At 41.7% G+C, this 22,211-nt stretch overlaps 1 protein-coding gene across 1 annotated transcript; it reads right to left on the bottom strand.

Moving 5' to 3' along the window:
- Positions 1-1,136: 1,136 nt before the first annotated feature.
- Positions 1,137-21,983, bottom strand: LOC133527543 (transitional endoplasmic reticulum ATPase TER94). The gene is made up of 16 exons (XM_061864597.1): positions 21,823-21,983; positions 21,436-21,541; positions 17,270-17,523; positions 16,865-17,057; positions 14,734-14,944; positions 14,077-14,289; positions 12,927-13,120; positions 12,068-12,232; positions 10,565-10,772; positions 9,746-9,873; positions 8,366-8,531; positions 7,362-7,531; positions 6,373-6,504; positions 5,608-5,762; positions 1,938-3,989; positions 1,137-1,622 (listed from the first exon to the last, which is right to left on the bottom strand). Exons 1-15 carry the CDS (start codon positions 21,837-21,839, stop codon positions 3,890-3,892), a joined length of 2,412 nt encoding a protein of 803 aa, XP_061720581.1. The 5' UTR covers positions 21,840-21,983; the 3' UTR covers positions 1,137-1,622; positions 1,938-3,889.
- Between the last annotated feature and the right edge of the window lie 228 nt (positions 21,984-22,211).

Here is a 22,211-nt window from a genome sequence, read left to right as displayed (position 1 = left end):
GTAAGATGCCTGGCTATATATTATTATAATTTTGTAACTCATATCATAATCATGTTACGTTTACAATTTAATAAAGTTCTCAGTCTAAAAGTATGTTTATATTTGCATATTTGATCATGTACGATCTAGCTTACATTATGCACTCCCAGCACTTTCACGGCGTCACTCAAAACTACTTGTCAGAAACGTAGGGCGTCTCTGTGTAATAATAAAAGAAAAAACTGCTTTGTAGATTATCATTTTTAATAGAAATATAAATAAATTAACAAAATGGGCGTTTTTTTACTAGTGTGTTGTGTCTTTATTACGGGATTTTTGTGGCTATAGTATACTTTTACACGGACTTTTTGGAAAGTCATACAGGTGAATTAGATACCTATCTCTCCGCATATGTCTGTAGTCTGTAACTACACAAAATACTAAGTATGAGAATAAAAGTAACCACGATAGCTACAATAGCCCTAGGTCATCTTAGAGTGTAATTACGTGGACGCAATGCTATTCTGGGAGCGAAGGGAAAACAGAATGTGCCAGCTGCATATCCTCCCGTGCAGATAGTAAGACTATCGAGGGAAAGGGTAATTTCGGAAACTATGTAGGCCATAGGCTTGCAACCTGTCACTGTTTATAATAACTTAGCTAAAAATAAATGTGGTGTTGAGATAAAACTATTGCACCTTCGATGCTAATAACGCGTATTACAAGCATATATTTCCGAAAATGTTTGATTCATACCTTTTGGATTTCAGATCTGTCATAGGCCGTATATAGGGTTATTTAATTTTGCGAGGAATGCATAATGTAAGCTGTATCGACATTTTGATTAGTAGTACAAATTTCACCCAGTTTATTACGCCATTAGATATCCAAATTGTTTTTTAGGAATGAAAGAAAAAAATCATGCATTTAAGGGTTAAAACTACATTAATTTATCTGACACAAACCGTATTATCTTCAAAATATTCTCATTTCGCTTTGGTACCAAACTTTGAAACTAGGCAAATTCCAGAAGTTTAAAAAATATGATCAGGTATAGTGTTAAAATCTTTCGGGTTCCTCGTGCATATATAGCATGTATATAATAGGCATGGCGTTCAAAGGGTTTTGTTTTAATTATAAAACAATAAAGCACAATATTGGTCTATAAAAATCTTTTATTAAAAAATCACTGCGATATTGTGTAATAGTCGCCTACGCACAGGATCTGCCATACAGTTAACAATTATAATTATACTATATCATTATGATCTTAACGGCTCCGCGAGCCTACATTATTCAAATTACAACTAAACACAAGCGAATCCGAACACAAAGAAATGCTATCAATCGATCGACAAAATAAATACACTTATACCCAATCGGGAATACATATTGGAATTTAATATAGACATTATAGACATTTCCGCAACCCGGGATCCGCTACACCCGTACGGACGTGGTTCACCGATAATCTTAAGTATAAGTCAGTCCTGGAACTGGAGCGCGGGCGGAGCCGGCCTCGTCTCGCTGTGTGTATGTGTGTGTGTGTGTGTGCTGCCGGCCTGGTACGTGTGGGACGCGCCCCGCGCGTGTTTGTTAAGACGCCCCGGGTACTGCAGTCGAAGTCCGAAAAAGGTCGAAACCTGTCAAAAATATTTAAATATAGTACATTATTGCAGAGGCCGGGAAAGGGCTATTCGTAGGATGAGAGGACTAGAAGACGAATCCACGAATAGCTGTTCCTGCCGAGGCATACAATACAAGTAGGAGGAAAAATAATCATGGTGGCTTAGCTGTAGAGGTCGTCGTCCTGCCCCTCCTCCTGGAAGGTGGGCTGGTCGGGTACCGTACACTCACAGACTGTAGTGAGCCGGGGCAGCCGCTGGTGGCTTAGCTGTAGAGGTCGTCGTCCTGCCCCTCCTCCTGGAAGGTGGGCTGGTCGGGTACCGTACACTCACCGACTGTAGTGAGCCGGGGCAGCCGCTGGTGGCTTAGCTGTAGAGGTCGTCGTCCTGCCCCTCCTCCTGGAAGGTGGGCTGGTCGGGTACCGTACACTCACCGACTGTAGTGAGCCGGGGCAGCCGCTGGTGGCTTAGCTGTAGAGGTCGTCGTCCTGCCCCTCCTCCTGGAAGGTGGGCTGGTCGGGTACCGTACACTCACCGACTGTAGTGAGCCGGGGCAGCCGCTGGTGGCTTAGCTGTAGAGGTCGTCGTCCTGCCCCTCCTCCTGGAAGGTGGGCTGGTCGGGTACCGTACACTCACCGACTGTAGTGAGGCGGGGCAGCCGCTGGTGGCTTAGCTGTAGAGGTCGTCGTCCTGCCCCTCCTCCTGGAAGGTGGGCTGGTCGGGTACCGTACACTCACCGACTGTAGTGAGGCGGGGCAGCCGCTGGTGGCTTAGCTGTAGAGGTCGTCGTCCTGCCCCTCCTCCTGGAAGGTGGGCTGGTCGGGTACCGTACACTCACCGACTGTAGTGAGCCGGGGCAGCCGCTGGTGGCTTAGCTGTAGAGGTCGTCGTCCTGCCCCTCCTCCTGGAAGGTGGGCTGGTCGGGTACCGTACACTCACCGACTGTAGTGAGCCGGGGCAGCCGCTGGTGGCTTAGCTGTAGAGGTCGTCGTCCTGCCCCTCCTCCTGGAAGGTGGGCTGGTCGGGTACCGTACACTCACCGACTGTAGTGAGCCGGGGCAGCCGCTGGTGGCTTAGCTGTAGAGGTCGTCGTCCTGCCCCTCCTCCTGGAAGGTGGGCTGGTCGGGTACCGTACACTCACCGACTGTAGTGAGCCGGGGCAGCCGCTGGTGGCTTAGCTGTAGAGGTCGTCGTCCTGCCCCTCCTCCTGGAAGGTGGGCTGGTCGGGTACCGTACACTCACCGACTGTAGTGAGCCGGGGCAGCCGCTGGTGGCTTAGCTGTAGAGGTCGTCGTCCTGCCCCTCCTCCTGGAAGGTGGGCTGGTCGGGTACCGTACACTCACCGACTGTAGTGAGGCGGGGCAGCCGCTGGTGGCTTAGCTGTAGAGGTCGTCGTCCTGCCCCTCCTCCTGGAAGGTGGGCTGGTCGGGTACCGTACACTCACCGACTGTAGTGAGCCGGGGCAGCCGCTGGTGGCTTAGCTGTAGAGGTCGTCGTCCTGCCCCTCCTCCTGGAAGGTGGGCTGGTCGGGTACCGTACACTCACCGACTGTAGTGAGCCGGGGCAGCCGCTGGTGGCTTAGCTGTAGAGGTCGTCGTCCTGCCCCTCCTCCTGGAAGGTGGGCTGGTCGGGTACCGTACACTCACCGACTGTAGTGAGGCGGGGCAGCCGCTGGTGGCTTAGCTGTAGAGGTCGTCGTCCTGCCCCTCCTCCTGGAAGGTGGGCTGGTCGGGTACCGTACACTCACCGACTGTAGTGAGGCGGGGCAGCCGCTGGTGGCTTAGCTGTAGAGGTCGTCGTCCTGCCCCTCCTCCTGGAAGGTGGGCTGGTCGGGTACCGTACACTCACCGACTGTAGTGAGGCGGGGCAGCCGCTGGTGGCTTAGCTGTAGAGGTCGTCGTCCTGCCCCTCCTCCTGGAAGGTGGGCTGGTCGGGTACCGTACACTCACCGACTGTAGTGAGCCGGGGCAGCCGCTGGTGGCTTAGCTGTAGAGGTCGTCGTCCTGCCCCTCCTCCTGGAAGGTGGGCTGGTCGGGTACCGTACACTCACCGACTGTAGTGAGCCGGGGCAGCCGCTGGTGGCTTAGCTGTAGAGGTCGTCGTCCTGCCCCTCCTCCTGGAAGGTGGGCTGGTCGGGTACCGTACACTCACCGACTGTAGTGAGGCGGGGCAGCCGCTGGTGGCTTAGCTGTAGAGGTCGTCGTCCTGCCCCTCCTCCTGGAAGGTGGGCTGGTCGGGTACCGTACACTCACCGACTGTAGTGAGGCGGGGCAGCCGCTGGTGGCTTAGCTGTAGAGGTCGTCGTCCTGCCCCTCCTCCTGGAAGGTGGGCTGGTCGCCGCCCGACGTGCCCGTGCCGCCGCCGGCGCCGGCGCTGGTCGGGAACCTGCACCCACACAACACAACACAACATTAACCACCACTCTTATACTCGTACCGGACTCTCCGCGCTAATCGGGCTGCCAAACTGTATACAGTATCTATGGACGACCCCTAACTGGCGAGTTAATGAACAATAGTATGAGCGTTGCTAAGTGGCGCGGTCGCGTGCACACACCCAAGTGCAGCTGCCCTAGAACTGCTCTCGCCCACGCCTAATAGACGCGGAGCTTTGGTGATGATCCACGTTCATGAACACTTAGGGGCATTTCACGCCAAACGGACAGCGAAAAAAATGTCAGGTCATAGAATTTGGTCATATTTGGAACTACTCAATGTCCTAAAATTATGTATATTTTTATTCGGCACCGTTTCCGGTTTATAAGCATTTAAAAAATGGACAAAATCGGAGAAGTGCATTTTTCAAAAGCTGTTGTTGCTAATATTGAATAAACTGAAAAATAAGTTTAATATTGATTTTTATACGATATTAATTGCTCATTCTCGCAGTCATAATAATTTTTATTTTTTTCGATTTTTTTCATACAAAAAACCGGACATAAAAATTTCAAGTCGAACTTATATAAAGTTCGATATTTTTGTTTTTTTATTTTATTTTTACTTTAAATGTAGCTTGTAGTTCATAAAAAATGAAAGTTTGAGAATGGGATCTGCATTCGTTTTGGAGATACATGAAGTAAAGTGCAAACGTGCCGGTCCGAGGTCGTACTGGCGATTCCTTAGTAACCCAGTAAAATAAAGGTTTTCATCTAGGAAATGGCAAATAATAAGCTGGAAGCTCGTATAACTACACCTTCGTTATGGTGATCTCTAAGTTACGTTAAAAGCCACAGAAAACCTCGTGTTCGCGCCGAAAGTTATTCAAGGTCAAAGATCACAAAAATTGGTTTATCACGACTATCAATCTTTCCATCGCTCCAATGATGATTACATATAAATGAAGATCGTAGAGCATACAATTTATGACAAGTTCCGTTTAAATCCAATAAAATATACACCTTATTCCGATTTCAGTAAACATTGACAATTTTTGCTTTCGTCAATTTGCATACTGTTTTATACATTAGCGATAATTTCATAATTAGTAAATTAAAGCACACAAGTATTTCGCGCTTATTAACTCTTTTCCAGGCCGCACCAATCTACATAGTTTTCCTAAAAAATCCAAATATATTCCAATTAATCCAGCTTTGATGAATTGATGATTCATTTCAAGACACGTAACATTTCCTGAAAGAGTAATCTAATTTGATCCTTAAATCGGAATGCTGAAGTTGAAATTCTAATGGCGCGTATGTGGGCGTATGCCTGGAAAAGAGTTAATAACTTATTTCAAATTTTATTTTTTACATATCCACATAGAACTTCAGATATCCGTATTTTGAATTAAAAACCTTTTTATTTTCTACATCAGTTCAAAATACGATTTGAACACGTACAATCAGCGGCAGCAATATTAGCTAAGCGGACCAGATGTTATATCGTCGTAACAGCAGTCATATTCAAATCATTTTGAACACCTCGCCTGCTTAGATATTTCTGCTGCTAAATGTACTCATTCGTGGAGATTTAAAGATAAGTGTAGAATAAGAAAGCATGATCACCGGAAGTTGGTCCCGAAGCCGCGGGACTGCTGCAGCGTCTGCGCGAACAGCTCGTACTTGCGGATGTCGTTGTCGGACACGGAGCGGCGCGCGAACTTCATCGCCTCCTCGAAGTGCGCGCGCGAGATCTCCGGCACCGGGTCCTCCTCGTCCATCTGCAAGACCAGTTTTTTTATACGTCGGGGGCAAACAAACATACGGCCCGTTTGTTTGTAAGCAGTCTTCTATGCACGCCTGCTACTCCAGAGGAGTTCCATGCGCGTTGCCGACCCTAACACTCCGCACCCTTAATGAGATCTGCCAACTTTACCAGTAGGAACACAACACTATGAGTAGGGTCTAGTGTTATTTGGCTAAGCTAAAATTAACAAATTAATATATGCTTGTTAGCCGTTGTCTGTAGTTTGGTATAGAGTTGAGCTCGAATTTCGCCCGACACAGATAATTCTCATTTTTCTTCTATCAAATATGTTACAAACTTCGGAAGTAAAACACTATCTTGAAACGGCTATGCCACTCTATTGCTTGTACTTATTCTGTAGCGTCAGCTAAGAGGCAATAGTAATCCAGTTTTTAGAAGCAATGTATGTACTACATAACCGATTATATATAGAGGTTTGTAACTACCATAAAAATACATGTTTGATGAATTTAAAGAGAATGATTCAAGGAATAGCCCAGAAAAACATGATTTCAAAAGTGCCATTAATCATTGGACTCAGTAGCTGGCAGAAAGCTGTCATATGCGGTAATGCTGGTACTGACGTCCATGCCGGCCTGCTGCTGCTGGCGGGCGCGCTCGCGCGTGATCTCGGTCTCGATGGCCTGCCGGATGGCCAGCTTGCACGCGCGCTGGCAGATCTCCGTCAGGTCCGCGCCGCTGAAGCCTTGCGTCACCTGTAACACATATATTACTACTTTATGTGACTGCTCTAACCCAAATTGCAGCCAACATTGGGGCATCGTTGCTCTTTTGGCGGAACTCGCGGATATATGGCGGCGTCGCCAAAATATTTTTATCGCTAATTTTAAACAATTCTTGCTATAGTTACTTTAAAAAACAACAAAACAAACTCATTTTATACTTTAAACTAATTAAAAAAGATAAACTGTACGTCAAATGGCGGTAAATGAAAACTCACGTATGTCACGCATTCGTAGTTCTTTTTTATTCAGAGACAAACTAGAGTCACCCCCGACTATTTGCGTATCTTTAGATACAAACTAACATGCGAGATTTGTCAGAATTGTATGCAATTTACATTTCACGTCGAACAAAAAGGCACCCCAACTGATATTACAATAGAGAGCGAAACGTATTGCTTTTTTCAGAGATATTCGAAATTTGAACGTCATTACCAAATCGATTTTGATGTAGTAATGAAGCAATTACAACATTTTTACAGATAAGAAACTTGTTGTAACAAAACAGTTTAGATCTTAATGTTGGTCTTTACGAATTTTTAAGGCACCATAGAAGGTTTATAATATGTGTGTAGATAAACATGTTAACCAACCTCTTGTTTCAGTTTTCAAGACGGCTAAGCCCCAGTAGTTCGTCGAGGAAGTTTAACGAAGGATATTTGCGTGAACTATTGAACGTAGCAATGGACTTGCTCCCTACAACTACTGGCAAGTGAACTAATTTTTCAACTTTATCAGGCTAAAATACCAGTAACTGGGGCGTAATGTGAGTTTGCAATTATGGCGTTTCTACTGTTAAGGTTCTACGTTTTAGGTTACATCATACACACCTTGGCGATGTAGAGCAGGTCCACGTCCCTGGCGATGGGCGACTTGCGCAGGTTGGCGCGCAGGATGGCCTCGCGCGACTTCTCGTCCGGCAGAGGGATGTAGATGAGCTGGTCCAGGCGGCCCGGCCGCAGGATAGCCGGGTCGATGATGTCGGGACGATTCGTCGCGCCTGAAACAGATCGTATATGTTAATAATTTGAATCAGACATCTCCTTTCACACCAGCAACATTCCCATAGTCTGTAATAGATTCACAAACGAACAAGCCGCTGTGCTACCGACTGTTTCAGAGCCATAGTTTCTGACTTGTATTTTAATGTTGCTTTTAGAAAGCAGCCAATGAAATTTACGTCATATTTTCTTACCATTTATGGCATCATAAAGAATGCACTATCCGCCTCAGGCCTATATTTTTAATTCAAGTCAAATATGCATAGAAGACAGATCAACAATTTTGCAATTGGGTCACTGCTTCGGTAGTCAAGCAGGCTATAAAATTAAATACGCGCCACTAGCTAATTTTGCATTTGTAAGTTAATGGTTCTCGTTCATAAAGTTTTATATGGACATATTTTTACTTTACTGATATGTTACTTTTAAGTTCACTTATTGTAAAATAAGTAACTTGGCATAATTAAACATGTAGTAAAACTAACTTTAAGAAAACATTAAAATTGTAAATTAGCTAGTTACTTACACATACATAATTAGTTAAGAATAGAAAAATAGCATTTTAAAATTATATTATAGGTTATTTTTATTTTTAGCGCTGAATATAACTTTGTATGAAAGAGCGAATACCTCCTAGAGGATTCGGCACCTATGACTGTAAACATTTGTTAAAAATAAATAATTAAGATTTTTTTTTAATAAATTGGGTATGCACTTTTGCAGTTAATAGTGCCTATTTGGATACTGGTAAAGTTTGCAAAAATGGCGACGCCAATGAAAGGGCTTAAATATTTGCTAGGATAATATCGGCTAAAAGAATGAGTGGAACTGACCGATGATGAAGACGTTCTTCTTGGCGCCCATGCCGTCCATCTCGGTGAGGATCTGGTTGATGACGCGGTCGGCGGCGCCGCCGGCGTCCGACACGGAGCCGCCGCGCGACTTGGCGATGGAGTCCAGCTCGTCGAAGAACAGCACGCACGGCGACGCCGAGCGGGCCTGCGGACAGCGGACACGGGCGGGGCCGTCACAACAACCGTACAGAAATAACTAAGCATGGAGTGCTCACCCATTCATCACTTTTCTTACCAAAACGCTTATATTTTCGTAGTCGACATCTAGCGTCAAGTAGCGGCTTTATCAGTACTGGTACTTGACAATAGATGACGTGTAATATGAATTATTATGAATATACGAATTAGAATATGGATGTCGCGACGAACGAAAAGTCAAATCAATCAATCAAATATTTATTGATAAAAAACTAATGCTCAACAATTTTTAGTTATATTTTATAACCGCATTAACCGGAACTCTATTTTCAACCCTTGAATCACTCAACTCAGTCGCGACACTCGTTACATCTAGTGAATAGTGAAATGCCGTGGAATGATCCAAATTACAGCATAAATTTAAAACAAAAATGATGCATAATTGTTCATTAAACATTACATACACAATTTTATAGAATAGAATAAGAATAAGAAACTATTTATTGCCACACAAAATACAATGTTTAACTTAAAAAAAAAATAATAGGCATGCGCGGCAAAAGGAACGGACTCAGCATACGCTGCGTCAGCCATTTTATTACAAATTGACTGCGCAGCGCTGATTTTCAGTCCGTCCCCTTCACTGAACCACATTGATATGACATGCGGGTTAATGGATTTTTTGTTTTATTACCAGAGATAGCTTGTGTATACAATTGTAGTACGAAAAAATAAAGAAATTTTTATTACAAGTGAATATTTAATATTTTAATTTGGTATTTACTTGATATTGACAACTGGTTACATTTATAACTCAAGTATTTTACTGAATAGGAAAGATTTTATTCAAACTTGTAATTAAAAATATAACATCCTACACACTTACTGTTGCACACTCTTTGCAGCATCAGGTTTATTTTTCTTATTTGTGTATTATAAATTCAAATTCAAATTGACTTAAAAAGTATTTGTCATTCGGATTACTTCAGGTTACTTTTTTATACTGATTTGGTTGTGTCGTTGATGTGATTTTCTATTTATTGTAAATATTTATTAAAACAATAGCAAAGGTATATTCCTCCCTTTTATTCATACAGTCCACCATACCATACCATCTTTTTTACTTACACAGATCTTTATGGCACGATAAAAATAGAATCAACTTTACACACCTACAGATCTCCTAAAATTAACATAACTAGATACATTTCATGAACTTACCTTGTCAAAGATATCTCGCACATTGGCCTCAGATTCACCGAACCACATAGTGAGCAGCTCTGGGCCTTTCACTGAGATGAAGTTCGCCTGGCATTCATTAGCAATTGCCTTGGCCAGCAAGGTTTTACCTGTAAATACATGATATTACGTATCCAATATATGAACATTTTATAACACCCCAACCAATCTAACTTAATTGCATCTACGAATGCTTGGCATCAAGACTTAATACACTCCCAAATTCCGAAGAAGTCAAGGTGGAAGTAGTCTATTGTTTATGTATGCTCTTATCTTTTTTTATGTATGTTCCCCATTTCGTCGAAGATGAGTTGACTGTTGTCAAACACAGGTGGACTTATGTGGAAAATTATTCTCGTCTAAATGACTATTTATGATATACTTAATTGTCATCAAAGATATGATAATGGGACCTTAGAGAAATCGAGATAACTCTTAGAATGTTACACGAACATTTATAATGACTTAGGTATTTTTACAGTAAACCATGCATTGGCTTTCAGGAACAGGTTGCTGGAATTGCTACTGAAGACCATAAGTGTTAATAATACATTGTTGCTCAGGGATTAAAAGGCATTTTCGCATTAGAGGCGAGTCCTGACGATCCTTGCAAAATTCAAAAATGTATTCTGCAAGTAGGCCTCAAGGGCTTTTTTACAAGTCAATACAACATTTATAGTAACATCATATAGTGACATGAAAAATACATAACATTTATAAATATTGCAAAAGTTCCGAGTCAGAATACGGCTGTTTCCTTCCACCAAGGCATAGATATATAGTTTGTTAAGATAGACTTACCGCAGCCGGGCGGGCCGTAGAACAGCACGCCGCGACTGGGCTGCATGCCGAACTTGAGGAACTTGTCGGGGTGCTCCACGGGGTACTGCACCAGCTCCTGCAGCTCGCGCTTGACGGACTGCAGGCCGCCGATGTCGGTCCACGTCACGTTGGGCACCTCCACCACGGTCTCGCGCAGCGCCGACGGGGACGACTTCGTCATCGCGTACTGCGGACCACTCGATATATCAAAAGGACGGCCCGGAACCCCTACGTATACCCTCTACTACCAAAACTTCATAAACGTCTGCTAAAGTTAACGAGCCGCTAATAATCGTATGTCCCTTTCCGACGTATTGGTAGGATGGAAAGGGACAAACGATTATTAGCAGCTTGTTAACTTTAGTAGAAGTTTATGAATAAGGGGGTAAGTGAATAGAAGAGGTTTTCGCGGTAGTCGCCCAGTACACCAGAGAGCCACTTACGCATTGTCGACCTTTGAAAAACCTGAAGAGTCAATTCTAAAAGGAACCCATAGGAATAATTTCGGGATATTTTATCAATGTTCAGCAGGATCGAGAAGAAAATGAAAACTATCTGCACGTTTTTACTGTAAAAAATTGTATCACTTGCCATAACTTAGTGAACTTTAATAGTGTGAAAGTGACTGATAACATACGAGTCCGCAGCAGGTTCAGACAAATTTCACCTTCCCATACAAACGAGTTTCGCTCTCATTTTAAAACTACGTGGGACTGTAATCAAACTTTGCACATACGGTATATCTATGTCTACAATTATTTTATATAGCTCCAGTTTATAAAACAAACGGAATAGAGCAAAAACAAGTTTTCTATCAAAAACTTAAATTTGCTTTATTTTTTAAACTATGGTATCTGAAGCTACATAGACTAATTACAAGCGTATCTATACCTTGCTCTATTGTTATTGTAAGTACAAAGTTTCAGAGCAATCTAATTTTAAAATGAGAGCGTAACTACGTTTGTATATAGAACCGATCTTGGTGTGAACTCTTAATTAGTAGCAAAAAGTGTCTCTAGTACTATGAGTATTTTCGATTACAAAAAAAAGACTAATTATTGGATGATAAGATGGTAGATGGATAAGATGATAGCCATTATTCTATTTTCTTTACTTTTTCATTTTCTCGTAATGTGAACTCACCCGGAACCCGCTGGTGGCCTAGCGGTAAGAGCGTGCGACTTGCAAACCGGAGGTGGCGGGTTCAAACCCAGCTCGTACCAATGAGTTTTTCGGAACTTATGTACGAAATATCATTTGATATTTACCAGTCGCTTTTCGGTGAAGGAAAACATAGTGAGGAACCCGAACTAATCCCAACCAGGCCTAGTTTACCCCCTGGGATGGATGGTCAGATGACAATCGCTTTCGTAAAAACTAGTGCCTACGCCAAATCTTGGGATTAGTTGTCAAGCGGATCCCAGGCTCCCACGAGTCGTGGCAAAATGCCGGGACAACGCGAGGAAGAAGAAGTGAACTCACCCGGAAGTTATCCATGCTGACGGCCAGCGAGTTGAGCACCTCGGCGTCGATCTGGTCGTCCTCGAGGTCGATGAGGTCCATCTTCTCGCGGATCTGCTGCAGCGCCGCTTCCGAGCACAGAGACGCCAGGTCAGCGCCGACGTGGCCGTGGGATTCGGCGGCGATCTGTCACAAAACAGGACGAGTTAATGCAAAAAGTAATATTAGAAATTAACCATTTGACCGCCAAAGATGTCAATCGACGCGGGCGGCTACAACACAATATCAACCTTGGTACATTCAGACAAAGTTCACGATGTTAAACTACACAAAAAACCACAACACAGAACGACATTGAAATTAATAGTTTACACACAATATTTGACCTCAAGGAACTAAATGTAAAAACTTCTTAGTTTAAGAGGTCCATTTGTTAGTTTTACTCCGACTTAACCTTGATTAATGATTATCTAAAGATTCTAGAAGAAAATACATGTAACAGTAAGTAAGTAGTAAGTTCCATCTCCAAGATTTTGTGAACCATGGCAAGCATCCAAAAGTCCCAAACCTAGATATCAGAAGGGAAAAGAAGTAAGTTTTTGATGTGAGTAGGTAGTGTTATCAGTGAAAAGGATTTTACTCTGTCTAAAGCAGTGGTGGGCAAAGTACGGCCCGCGGGCCAGCTCCGGCCCGCGAAAGGGTTTTATCCGGCCCGACGAAGGTGGTTCGAAATAATTTGTATATGGCCCGAGAAGTAATAAAAATATATTATTGCTGCAATTTTGGCCCTCCTCTGAAATTTAATAAAGTTTCTGGCCCCCCATGAAAAAAGTTTGCCCACCACTGGTCTAAAGCTTCCTGTGTTTAAATTGTGTTCTACCTGTTCTAGATCCACGTCATCTCCCAGCTTCATGTTCTTGGTGTGGATGCGCAGGATCTCGAGGCGGCCGGTGGCGTCGGGGATGCCGATGTCGATCTCGCGGTCGAAGCGGCCGAAGCGGCGCAGCGCCGCGTCGATCGAGTTCGGCCGGTTGGTGGCGGCCATTACGATCACGTGCGACGATTTCTTCATGCCTGGGTGAAGAGAACATCTTAGATGAGATTATAAAGGAGCATAATTGGGTACTTGACACATGTTGAATATTATAGCAAAATTTTGTTAAATGGACAGAAAATGAGACATCCATTATAAAAAAGTGGAATTTAAAAAATTATATTGAGATTATAAAAAAATACAAGGCTCCGAAGTCTCAAAAAAATAAAAAAATTTGTTTCAAAAATAGAAAAGAAAATGGTACCATTCGATTCCTTACATTTTATTGAAAAATAAATTGTAAAACAACTATACACATAAACGCAATATTTCAGGGACAAAATGGCAATTTCCCTGATCTTCCATACATTTAGGACAGACTTATATGATGTGACGTCACATGACCTTATCATTTTGTTAGAGGCGTTTCAATCGTCGAATGCGAGCGTCAGATTTTAACTCTCATTTCTGATATTTGTGATGCTTAAATGCCACGAGTCCCATATAGACATTTGATCCTCAGGAAAATCAAGACCGTTTGACATTATTTACAAAAAACAGTCAAGTAGCCAATTTCGAACTTTAGCTTTTTTCTTAACATTAAACATTCTTTAATTTCGTATTTAAACTAGTTTAACGGCAACGGCTTATTTCTGATAATCTTGAAAAACAAACTTTAATATTACCAAAGACAGTTCCTTTCACCCAATAAGTTCATCATTAAAAACTCAACCTGACTCCTTGATTTCGTTATCATTTATATCGCTCCGTGCATGACTTTAGCGCCGCCCTAGTTGGCAGCTGCTAAATAGTATGAAGATGTCGTCCCACGAAAGTTCATATTATCACCACCTTGTGCGTTGGCGTCGCTTGAATTTCTCCCACCACCAACTTAGCACATAGCCACCTTGAATGTCTTCAGATGTTACCAATATTGTCTTGGGTAGATACATAAGTAGGGAAAGACTGCTTTAGAAGTTGGTTGTAAACCACTTACCGTCCATAAGCGTGAGCAGCTGGCTCACGATCCTGCGTTCCACCTCTCCGTGAGTCTTCTCTCTCTTCGGCGCGATGGCGTCCAACTCGTCAATGAAGATGATGGCAGGCGAATTCTTGTCAGCCTCTTCGAAGGCTTTGCGCAGGTTGGATTCAGACTCGCCGGCAAGCTTCGACATGATTTCGGGACCGTTGATTAGGAAGAAGAAAGCACCTGGAGAGGAAAATTTGATTTTAGAATAAAATACTAAACAGTACTTTATCCTAATAAACAAGAACATATATTCATACACTATTAGATATAGATATAGATTAGTCAGCCGCAATCTCTGAACATAAATAACAACCCTTTCCATACACAATATCGCATAGCAATGAGGGGTTGACAAGCAGCTGAATTCACGGGTTGTCTGACGACATTCTTCACATAGGTATAGTTTTAGAAAATGGAACTGATTTAACTTATTTACGATGGTTTAGTTTGGCAGATATTTAGGGTTCACAAAGGTTTGCAACGCATAAGTGGCTCCTCCGATGTTGCTTGTGTCCATGGGCGGCAATAACTGCTTCCCATCAGGCGGCTCGTCTGCTCGTTTGCTGCCTACTGCATAAAAAAAACGGAGAAAATAAGACGCGTGACCAGTGTAATAGTACTCACCAGTCTCGTTGGCCACAGCGCGGGCGATGAGCGTCTTCCCGGTACCAGGCGGGCCGTACATGAGGATGCCTCGCGGGGGCTTGACGCCGATGGCCTTGAACAGCGAGGGGTGGCGCAGGGGCAGCTCCACCATCTCCTTGATCTGCGCCAGCTGCTTGCGGCAGCCGCCGATGTCGTCGTAGCCGACAGCGTTGAGGGCTTCCTCTTCCTCCTGTCAATTGAAACGTTTATAAATAAATGCCTAGTGGTACACAAATAAACTTAAAGACAATCGGGAGGGCCTCAAAGGAGTCGCTCCATTCACAGATATATACTCTCAGTAAAGTAAAAACAATACCTACTCATAAATGACAGCCCGGCAAGCCAGTTTATCAGTAGAAAAGGTGTAAAAATCAAAATTTAAATTAGACATTTATCTTCCGCGCCTACAATATTCATTATTTGGCGTATTTTTCTACTGGCAAAGTTGTTTGATTTTCCATTAATGGTTTCTTTTTCTTTTAGCACCTTAACCGTTTATAACATAACATAATTCAACGTAAAAGGGATGGGAAGCTATGCTATATTAATTTAATTCCCAGAAATAAACATTGTAGACTCAATAAACTTACGCAATTCTCCAACGTAAAAGGGATGGGAAGCTATGCTATATTAATTTAATTCCCAGAAATAAACATTGTAGACTCAATAAACTTACGCAATTCTCCGAAGTATTAACTTGCGACATTTCGAATCTGAGTGACTGGCACTTGGTGGGCCAAGATTTTTTTTATTTAAAGCAATTCATGAGATTCATCTGCTTAAAAAAAGATATGAAACTTCCACATAGTAACCAACTTCAAATCATTGATAAAAATAATGGAATAAAATTGTATAACATTTGGCTTTTTCTTATGGCATAATTCATAAATGTTTGTCAAATCTAACGTGCTGTTGAACATTATTTGTCCCTATCCGTAATTTTTTAGTTTTTTGAACCCAGTCCACATCTTTTCAAATTAATAACTGTCTCTAAAACCAAACCAAAATTAAATAAACAGTAAATGAGACAGTATAAAGGAATCTTTTATGATGGCCCATCAGATGCAAATACAATTTTAAACAACGACCTCAATGGCTATTATCGACCGCAGAAATATAGGTCGTGATATTTAAGGCACTATTCCCTGTATCAGAAATAGAATACCTACAGAACAGGTCTATGTGTTAACAGCCAAGTTTAGTTCGCAACCTGATGGTTTCATGGCTTTCTTGCGAATAATCAAATCGCCGTGACCGCAATAAAAGCTGCGGTAGATTGTCGTGTAAACGCTAGTTGATTGTTACCGAGTAACAGTTAGTTATTTTTACATGCAGCGGCAATTACTTTATACGCGTTTCGGACTAACTGGAACAATAGCTTGACTGTTAAAAGATTACTTATCCGTTCACTATAGAGCTTGTTACATGGATGGCAGGCATGATGCCGCTGGGCCTTGTGATCGAAGCCGACGTCGGGCCCGATGACTCTTGCGAGGGTCGTTTTCCGTTTCACGAAATGTAAGAACATTGTTAACAATATTTGGTATTTTTGCACTTGAACTATTTTTTTTACACAAACGGAAAACGACCCTTGCAAGATCTTTGGGCCCGACCTCGGAACCGACGTCACCTTCGATCGCAAGGCCCGGCGGGTGTCTGTGAACCTAGCATATCAAGTGTTAGCATCTCAAGTTTTCTTGAGAGTTCTAGTAGCATCCCTAATAGTTCTATAGTTCTCAGGATGGATGTAAGAAGCCCTTATATACTTTATATAGTGATGCATTCAAAATAAAATAAAAAAAACTTTCGTAAATATTTAGGTTTAATGATATTGCACATAATAATCATCAAATTAACGGCAATATTCATCTGTGACTTGACCCAATTGAAGTTTGCGCTACAATGTTGTCTCAATGGAACTTATTTTTGGCTAAATCTTCAAATAATTCTACCTACGCGAAAACGCGGTGTTTACAAGACATGTTCTATACCTGACCTTTGGACAGATGCCGCACAGTCGAATAAACAGACGGGAACAGACGTAAAAAAAAACAAAATCATTCATTGGTTTATTCTATGCATAGAGTAAGAAGTAGATGCCAGCACTTACCTCGCGTTTGATAGGCTCGCCCTCGCAATGTATGACGGTATCTGAAGCCACGATGCAATATGGCGACGGGTCCGTCTCCACGACCTTGAACTCCACGGCGCGCATACCGCCGCGAACCATGAACGTGTCGTCGCGATGGATGGGGCGGTACGCCTCCATAAAGTAGGGCTTCAGGTAGACTTCGAAGAGATTTCTGGGGGAGAGGTTATGGTGAGTATCATTTTTTTTTTGTTACAACTGTTACAAGAAAGCCATGAAAGAAGTCATGCAGCTTTCCGATGCAGTCCGCTCAGTGATCACTCTAACCAACTAAGCTATACTCGACCCTTGGTGAATTCATTATCTAAAATGCGAGAATATGACACACATTCAGAAATTCATATATAGATTGTGTGTAAAACTCACCCAGTCAGTCCCTCGACGGAGTCATCAATAGGCAGTATATGCACCCGCTTGCCGTACTTGACAGACGGGCATGGTGCAATAGACACCACATCTGACAACCTCACACGGAGATTGTTCCGGACCACGCGGTTCATGCGAATCTTCTCATCGGGACAGTTCTCGTCCGACAACACAATACAGACGGTCTCCTTGCGCCGCTTGCCTTTAAGGAGCACGGTGTCACCACGGAACAGTTGGAGCTGTTCCATTTTAGCCTGCCAAGCAATAATATTATTAATTATTATAAGCCCTTAAGGGCTTATTGCACGCCGCGTTTTTTATTCCACGAGGCAGTTCGTCTGTATCACTAAAAACGCGCACTGCAGGCGCGTTAGCAACGAGTCTGTATCGCTACAAACGCGCACTGCAGGTGCGTTAGCAAGGAGTCTGTATCGCTACAAACGCTCACTGCAGGCGCGTTAGCAACGAGTCTGTATCGCTAATACAAACGCGCACTGCAGGCGCGTTAGCAACGAGTCTATACCGCTACAAACGCATGTTGCAGGCGCGTCGGCATCAGAAAAGTCTACAAGCTGCGTCTGACTTGCGTGCGAATTGCGTGCATAGTCCCTAAAGCGGTCGGAGACGAGACTACGACCAATGTGACCTTGCTAGTTTTCGACCATGTAGTAATAGCCCCGACCAAGGTCAGGGTGGGATTGGACCGTCGGGATCTAAATTGGTCACCGTGAATGGGTTACAAGTTTCCAGTTTAGCATGTTCCTTTCCAAATAGCAAAGCAATAAAAATATTGCTTTGATGATAAAAATCATTTGACGTGTATGGTGTTAGTGCCCTGCTTATCGCAAATGCAGTACTTGCATGAAAAAAATCGTTTATGACCTTGTTAAAGGATAACAAGATAAACAATTGCACGAGTTTTCCAATGTGGTTTATGCATTTGCGATAAGCAAGGCAGAATAGTAGTTGACATACTAGCAAAGTTTATCTAGGTTGTTCAATAGGTTGTTGATATCAGGGTCAATCAACTTTTGTAATTGTCATCTAGTAGAAGATAGAGAGAGAAATGAGACGCCCACTGATTACCAGTTCGCCGGACGATATCGGCCTGTCAGTTATTCGCGATTTTCAGCTTTTGCGAATAACTGGCAAGCCGATATCGTCCGGCAAACTGGTAATCAGTGGGCCCCTAAGTGCTTTGCTCCTCTTGAACATTATACTTTTAAGAGTAACTCAAGAGACTATATAATTTTGCGCCTATTATTACTGCCTCTTATTATTATTTTCTTATTTATTTTGCAACTGTTTGCTTACTTTATTCCAATTTTAATTTTAAAAGAAAGGGCCAATGTTAAATTGAAATAGATGTCATATAGGAAAGAAAAAGTGACCAAGGCCTCCAGTACCCTGGGCTGGCATAAAAAACTAGCGTCTTCTGCATTTGCGCTAGACACCATGACCCGGTGGTCATAAAGGCACGCGGCCTAGTGACCCAAGACACGGTATAGGTTGAATATTCTTGAGTATAGCAAATATCTTGGTCTTTTGGTGCCCTTTGGCTTTGGTGTCTTCTATCAGAATCAACTCAGGTGATTCTGGGATAACAAGAGATTTTCATAATAAAAATAATTTGATTTATTTCTTAGTAATAATTTTCGTATATATTTGTAATTACAAATAATGACCTACTTTTTTATGTAGTATTGTTGGCCGGGAAAACGCTAGGTTGAAGAAGAAGAAGACCTACTTTTTAATGTCAAATACCTATAATATAGGTCCTATATGCTGTGCAATGCAGAGTCTCTTGATAACAATAATATAACGTTTAATCGTGTATAAACAATTACACACTTCTTCATAATAGCTTTGTGTTCTAAAACTACATTGTAATATAGGAATGTATAGTGCAACAGTTAGTTACATGGATATAGATAAAAATCTAAAGATCTTCATGAATGTGTTCATATCAGCAAAAAAATTAGGGCAAACATAAATAAAAAATGTCTATTACAGCAATTTGTCAATTAAATGACTGCTAATGAGGTTTGTAACTTCGGCCCCTGAATTTTAAGAATCCTTATTCTTACTTTTACCTGTTGCACAAAATACTAAATTGATATTTAGTCAGTACATGTTTTGTTAGTTGTTAAAATGACATGCTTAAATTATATAGAACTTGGCATGAACATTTACGTAACATATGTCTACATTGGCACGAAATAAGTAATAGTACTACCATACAGAAAATAAACTTCTTTCAAAACTGTAATTTAATAGCGATTCAGGGACGAATCATGCTGTCCCTTTCTTACGTACGGTACTATCCCTTTCGGCTATGTAGGGTTGTCAAAATTCAAGTCATTATCTTATCTGTGGTCGTCCAAGGGACGTCAAGTTGTGCCAACCCTGATAATTCTCCAAGCAATGCTGAGCCCTAAGAAATGTTATACAACGAAAACAGAGTGAGCAGAAGTTTAGTATATAAACTTGGAATGAAGTATGCTAGGAGTAAGAAAAGCTGATCGGATAAGGAACCAGGTGATAAGAAGTAGAACCAAGGTGCACGACATTGTAACAAAAATTAAAAGGCAGAAATGGAAGTGGTCAGGTCATACTAGCAGAGGCATGGACAAATGGAGTAAAAAGGTGATCCAGTGGTACCCAAGAGGCTGTAAAAGAAAAAGAGGAAGGCAGTTCAAACAATGGGATGACGACATCAGGCCTATTGCGGGTGCCACATGGAGCAGGGTTGCCAGAGACAGGAACAAATGGAGAAGACTGGCCTATGCCGACTGGCAAGCGGGCACCCAAAACATTTAATAACACATCAGTGAAGAAGCAAGTAAAGCGTTGTGTCATGTCGTGGCACCCAAACAAGAGGCTATAATAAAAAAATTTAAACTTCCACACTCTCAAATTTCTTTGTATTACAATTTCTAGCAACAAAAACTACCAGACACAATTATTTACTTCAATGTTCACATCAAATTTCATGTTAATTCAGAATATTGTTTTAAAATGAGAGTGCAACTTCAATTGTATTGGTGGTGACAGACTGACAGACACATAAGTGATCCTATATTTTTCCCCTAAAAACCATTTGATACAGCTAATTGTGTAATAATTTGCAAGATTGCACAATTTCTTTTGGTTTTTGCTCATGTTATTGTTATGATGTGTTGTCATTTGTTATAAAAGAATAATTATAGTAAACTCGGGAAGAAACAATTACGCCTTCATTGGAGTAAAAGAGATGAGTTCCCCGCATTTTGCGAATTTCGGTTTTCGCAGTAGTCCCTCAATTGACCAAACTGATCTGAACATAACAATGGATACGAGTTTAAATTTTATTGGACAATTTACACTTTGCTTAAGTCAGACCAAGCTAAGTTGACTGCAATTTCGATAATAATTTTGTCAATGTTTGTCATTTAAAATAGCACTTGCACTATCTGGACTGTCAAAATCGCTGCCAACTTATCTAGGTCTGGCGCTATTTCTGCTGCTGGCTGTACTCTCCAAAATGGGTATGCAATTATTCTAAATAGTAGGCACAAAACATTTCAGTTTTTTTTTCTTTACTAAATATAGTTACTTTAGTTGTAAAACATAGTTCAGCCATCAGCAGCAGTAGCAGTATGGGTACTGCTGATGGCCAAAAAATGTCTAAACCAGTACTTACTTAATTTGAATTGAGTTTTTTGCTATTCAGTGTCTGATTAGAATTTCATCTTGCAAAGTACTTCCTCCACTCCCAAGTGGACTAAGGAAGTAGCAAAAAACTCAATTCAAATTAAGCAAGTACTATTTAGACATTTTCGTTATAGCAACACTCTCAAAGTGGTATGACAGGTAGAAATTTGATAATATTCGACTACTTAGTAAAACTTGGAGATGTGAATGTTTTAAAAATTGTTAGTTCTCAAGTACTGGACATGAAAACAGAGAAAAGAGTTCAGGATGATCATTTATTTGCTCATGGTAACAATTATTAAATGCTACTTTTAATTGACACATATACATCTTAAACCACCAATATTATTCAGGCATCCCATTGGAGACAAATTTATATAGGGTTAGAATTCTTGATTCGTCACTAGACTTTAGGACTAGGAGAATGAATATGATGATGCCTCAAAAACAAAATGGAGACAAAGGAAACTTACCTGTGAGAGGGAGACGACAGAGTTATCATCGCTGGTAGATTCTTCGACAATCAGGCGGTTTGGTCTGTCCTTGCGGCGCAGGATCGCAGTCGACAGATCATCCGGGCTGCAGATAACAACGCCAAGTCAACCCACCGAAAATATAACCCCCACACGGCACAAACATCACCCGAAAATTTGATATTTTTCGCATCAAAACACAAATTTACTACTAGAAATACGATAACACGATGATGAAATTGCAAAATTTGATGCTATGATTTGGTTTTTCATTCAAGTAGACATGATGACAAGCCAATTTTCGAACATCGGTTTCTAGTAGAATCCCGTGGATTTACACAAAAACTACAACGGTATCATGAATTTTAATTATTATTATACACTTACCTCCTATTGTCTGCCATTATTATCACAAATTAAAATTACAATTAGAAAATTTACGAATTATTGGAGACGCCGAAAGATTGAGCTGTGTAATCTCCCCTACTCACTAACGTACGTGACGTTGCCGTATTTCATTTGTTCGTCGATCAGGACAGAATTGCCAGTTTAAAAAAAATGTTGTCTATGAAAGCATGTGCGGCTTCTATACGCTGTTTGGACTACAAAATAACCCTTGATATAAAATAATATTAAAATATTTCATAAATAATATCATAAGTAGCTGAGGAACACACAGCTACTTTTATTTGTAAATCATACATTTATTGTACTTTATTCGTTTAACACGAAACAAATAAAGATACGGCAGTATGGTTTATGGCTCAAGCCAACAT

Source organism: Cydia pomonella, chromosome 18 (assembly GCF_033807575.1).
Source record: "Cydia pomonella isolate Wapato2018A chromosome 18, ilCydPomo1, whole genome shotgun sequence".
Classification (NCBI taxonomy): domain Eukaryota; kingdom Metazoa; phylum Arthropoda; class Insecta; order Lepidoptera; family Tortricidae; genus Cydia; species Cydia pomonella.
The sequence above is the reverse complement of the archived record's forward strand: the minus strand, read 5'-3'. Positions and strand labels throughout refer to the sequence as shown.

Bases quoted from the DNA above. Each gene is read 5' to 3' on its own strand.
- LOC133527543 (XM_061864597.1), bottom strand. The intron at 14,290-14,733 runs GTGAGTACTATT...TTTCCTCTCCAG, and splicing joins CGCTGTGGCCAACGAGACTG to GTGCTTTCTTCTTCCTAATC. The intron at 9,874-10,564 runs GTAAGTCTATCT...ATGTATTTACAG, and splicing joins CTACGGCCCGCCCGGCTGCG to GTAAAACCTTGCTGGCCAAG.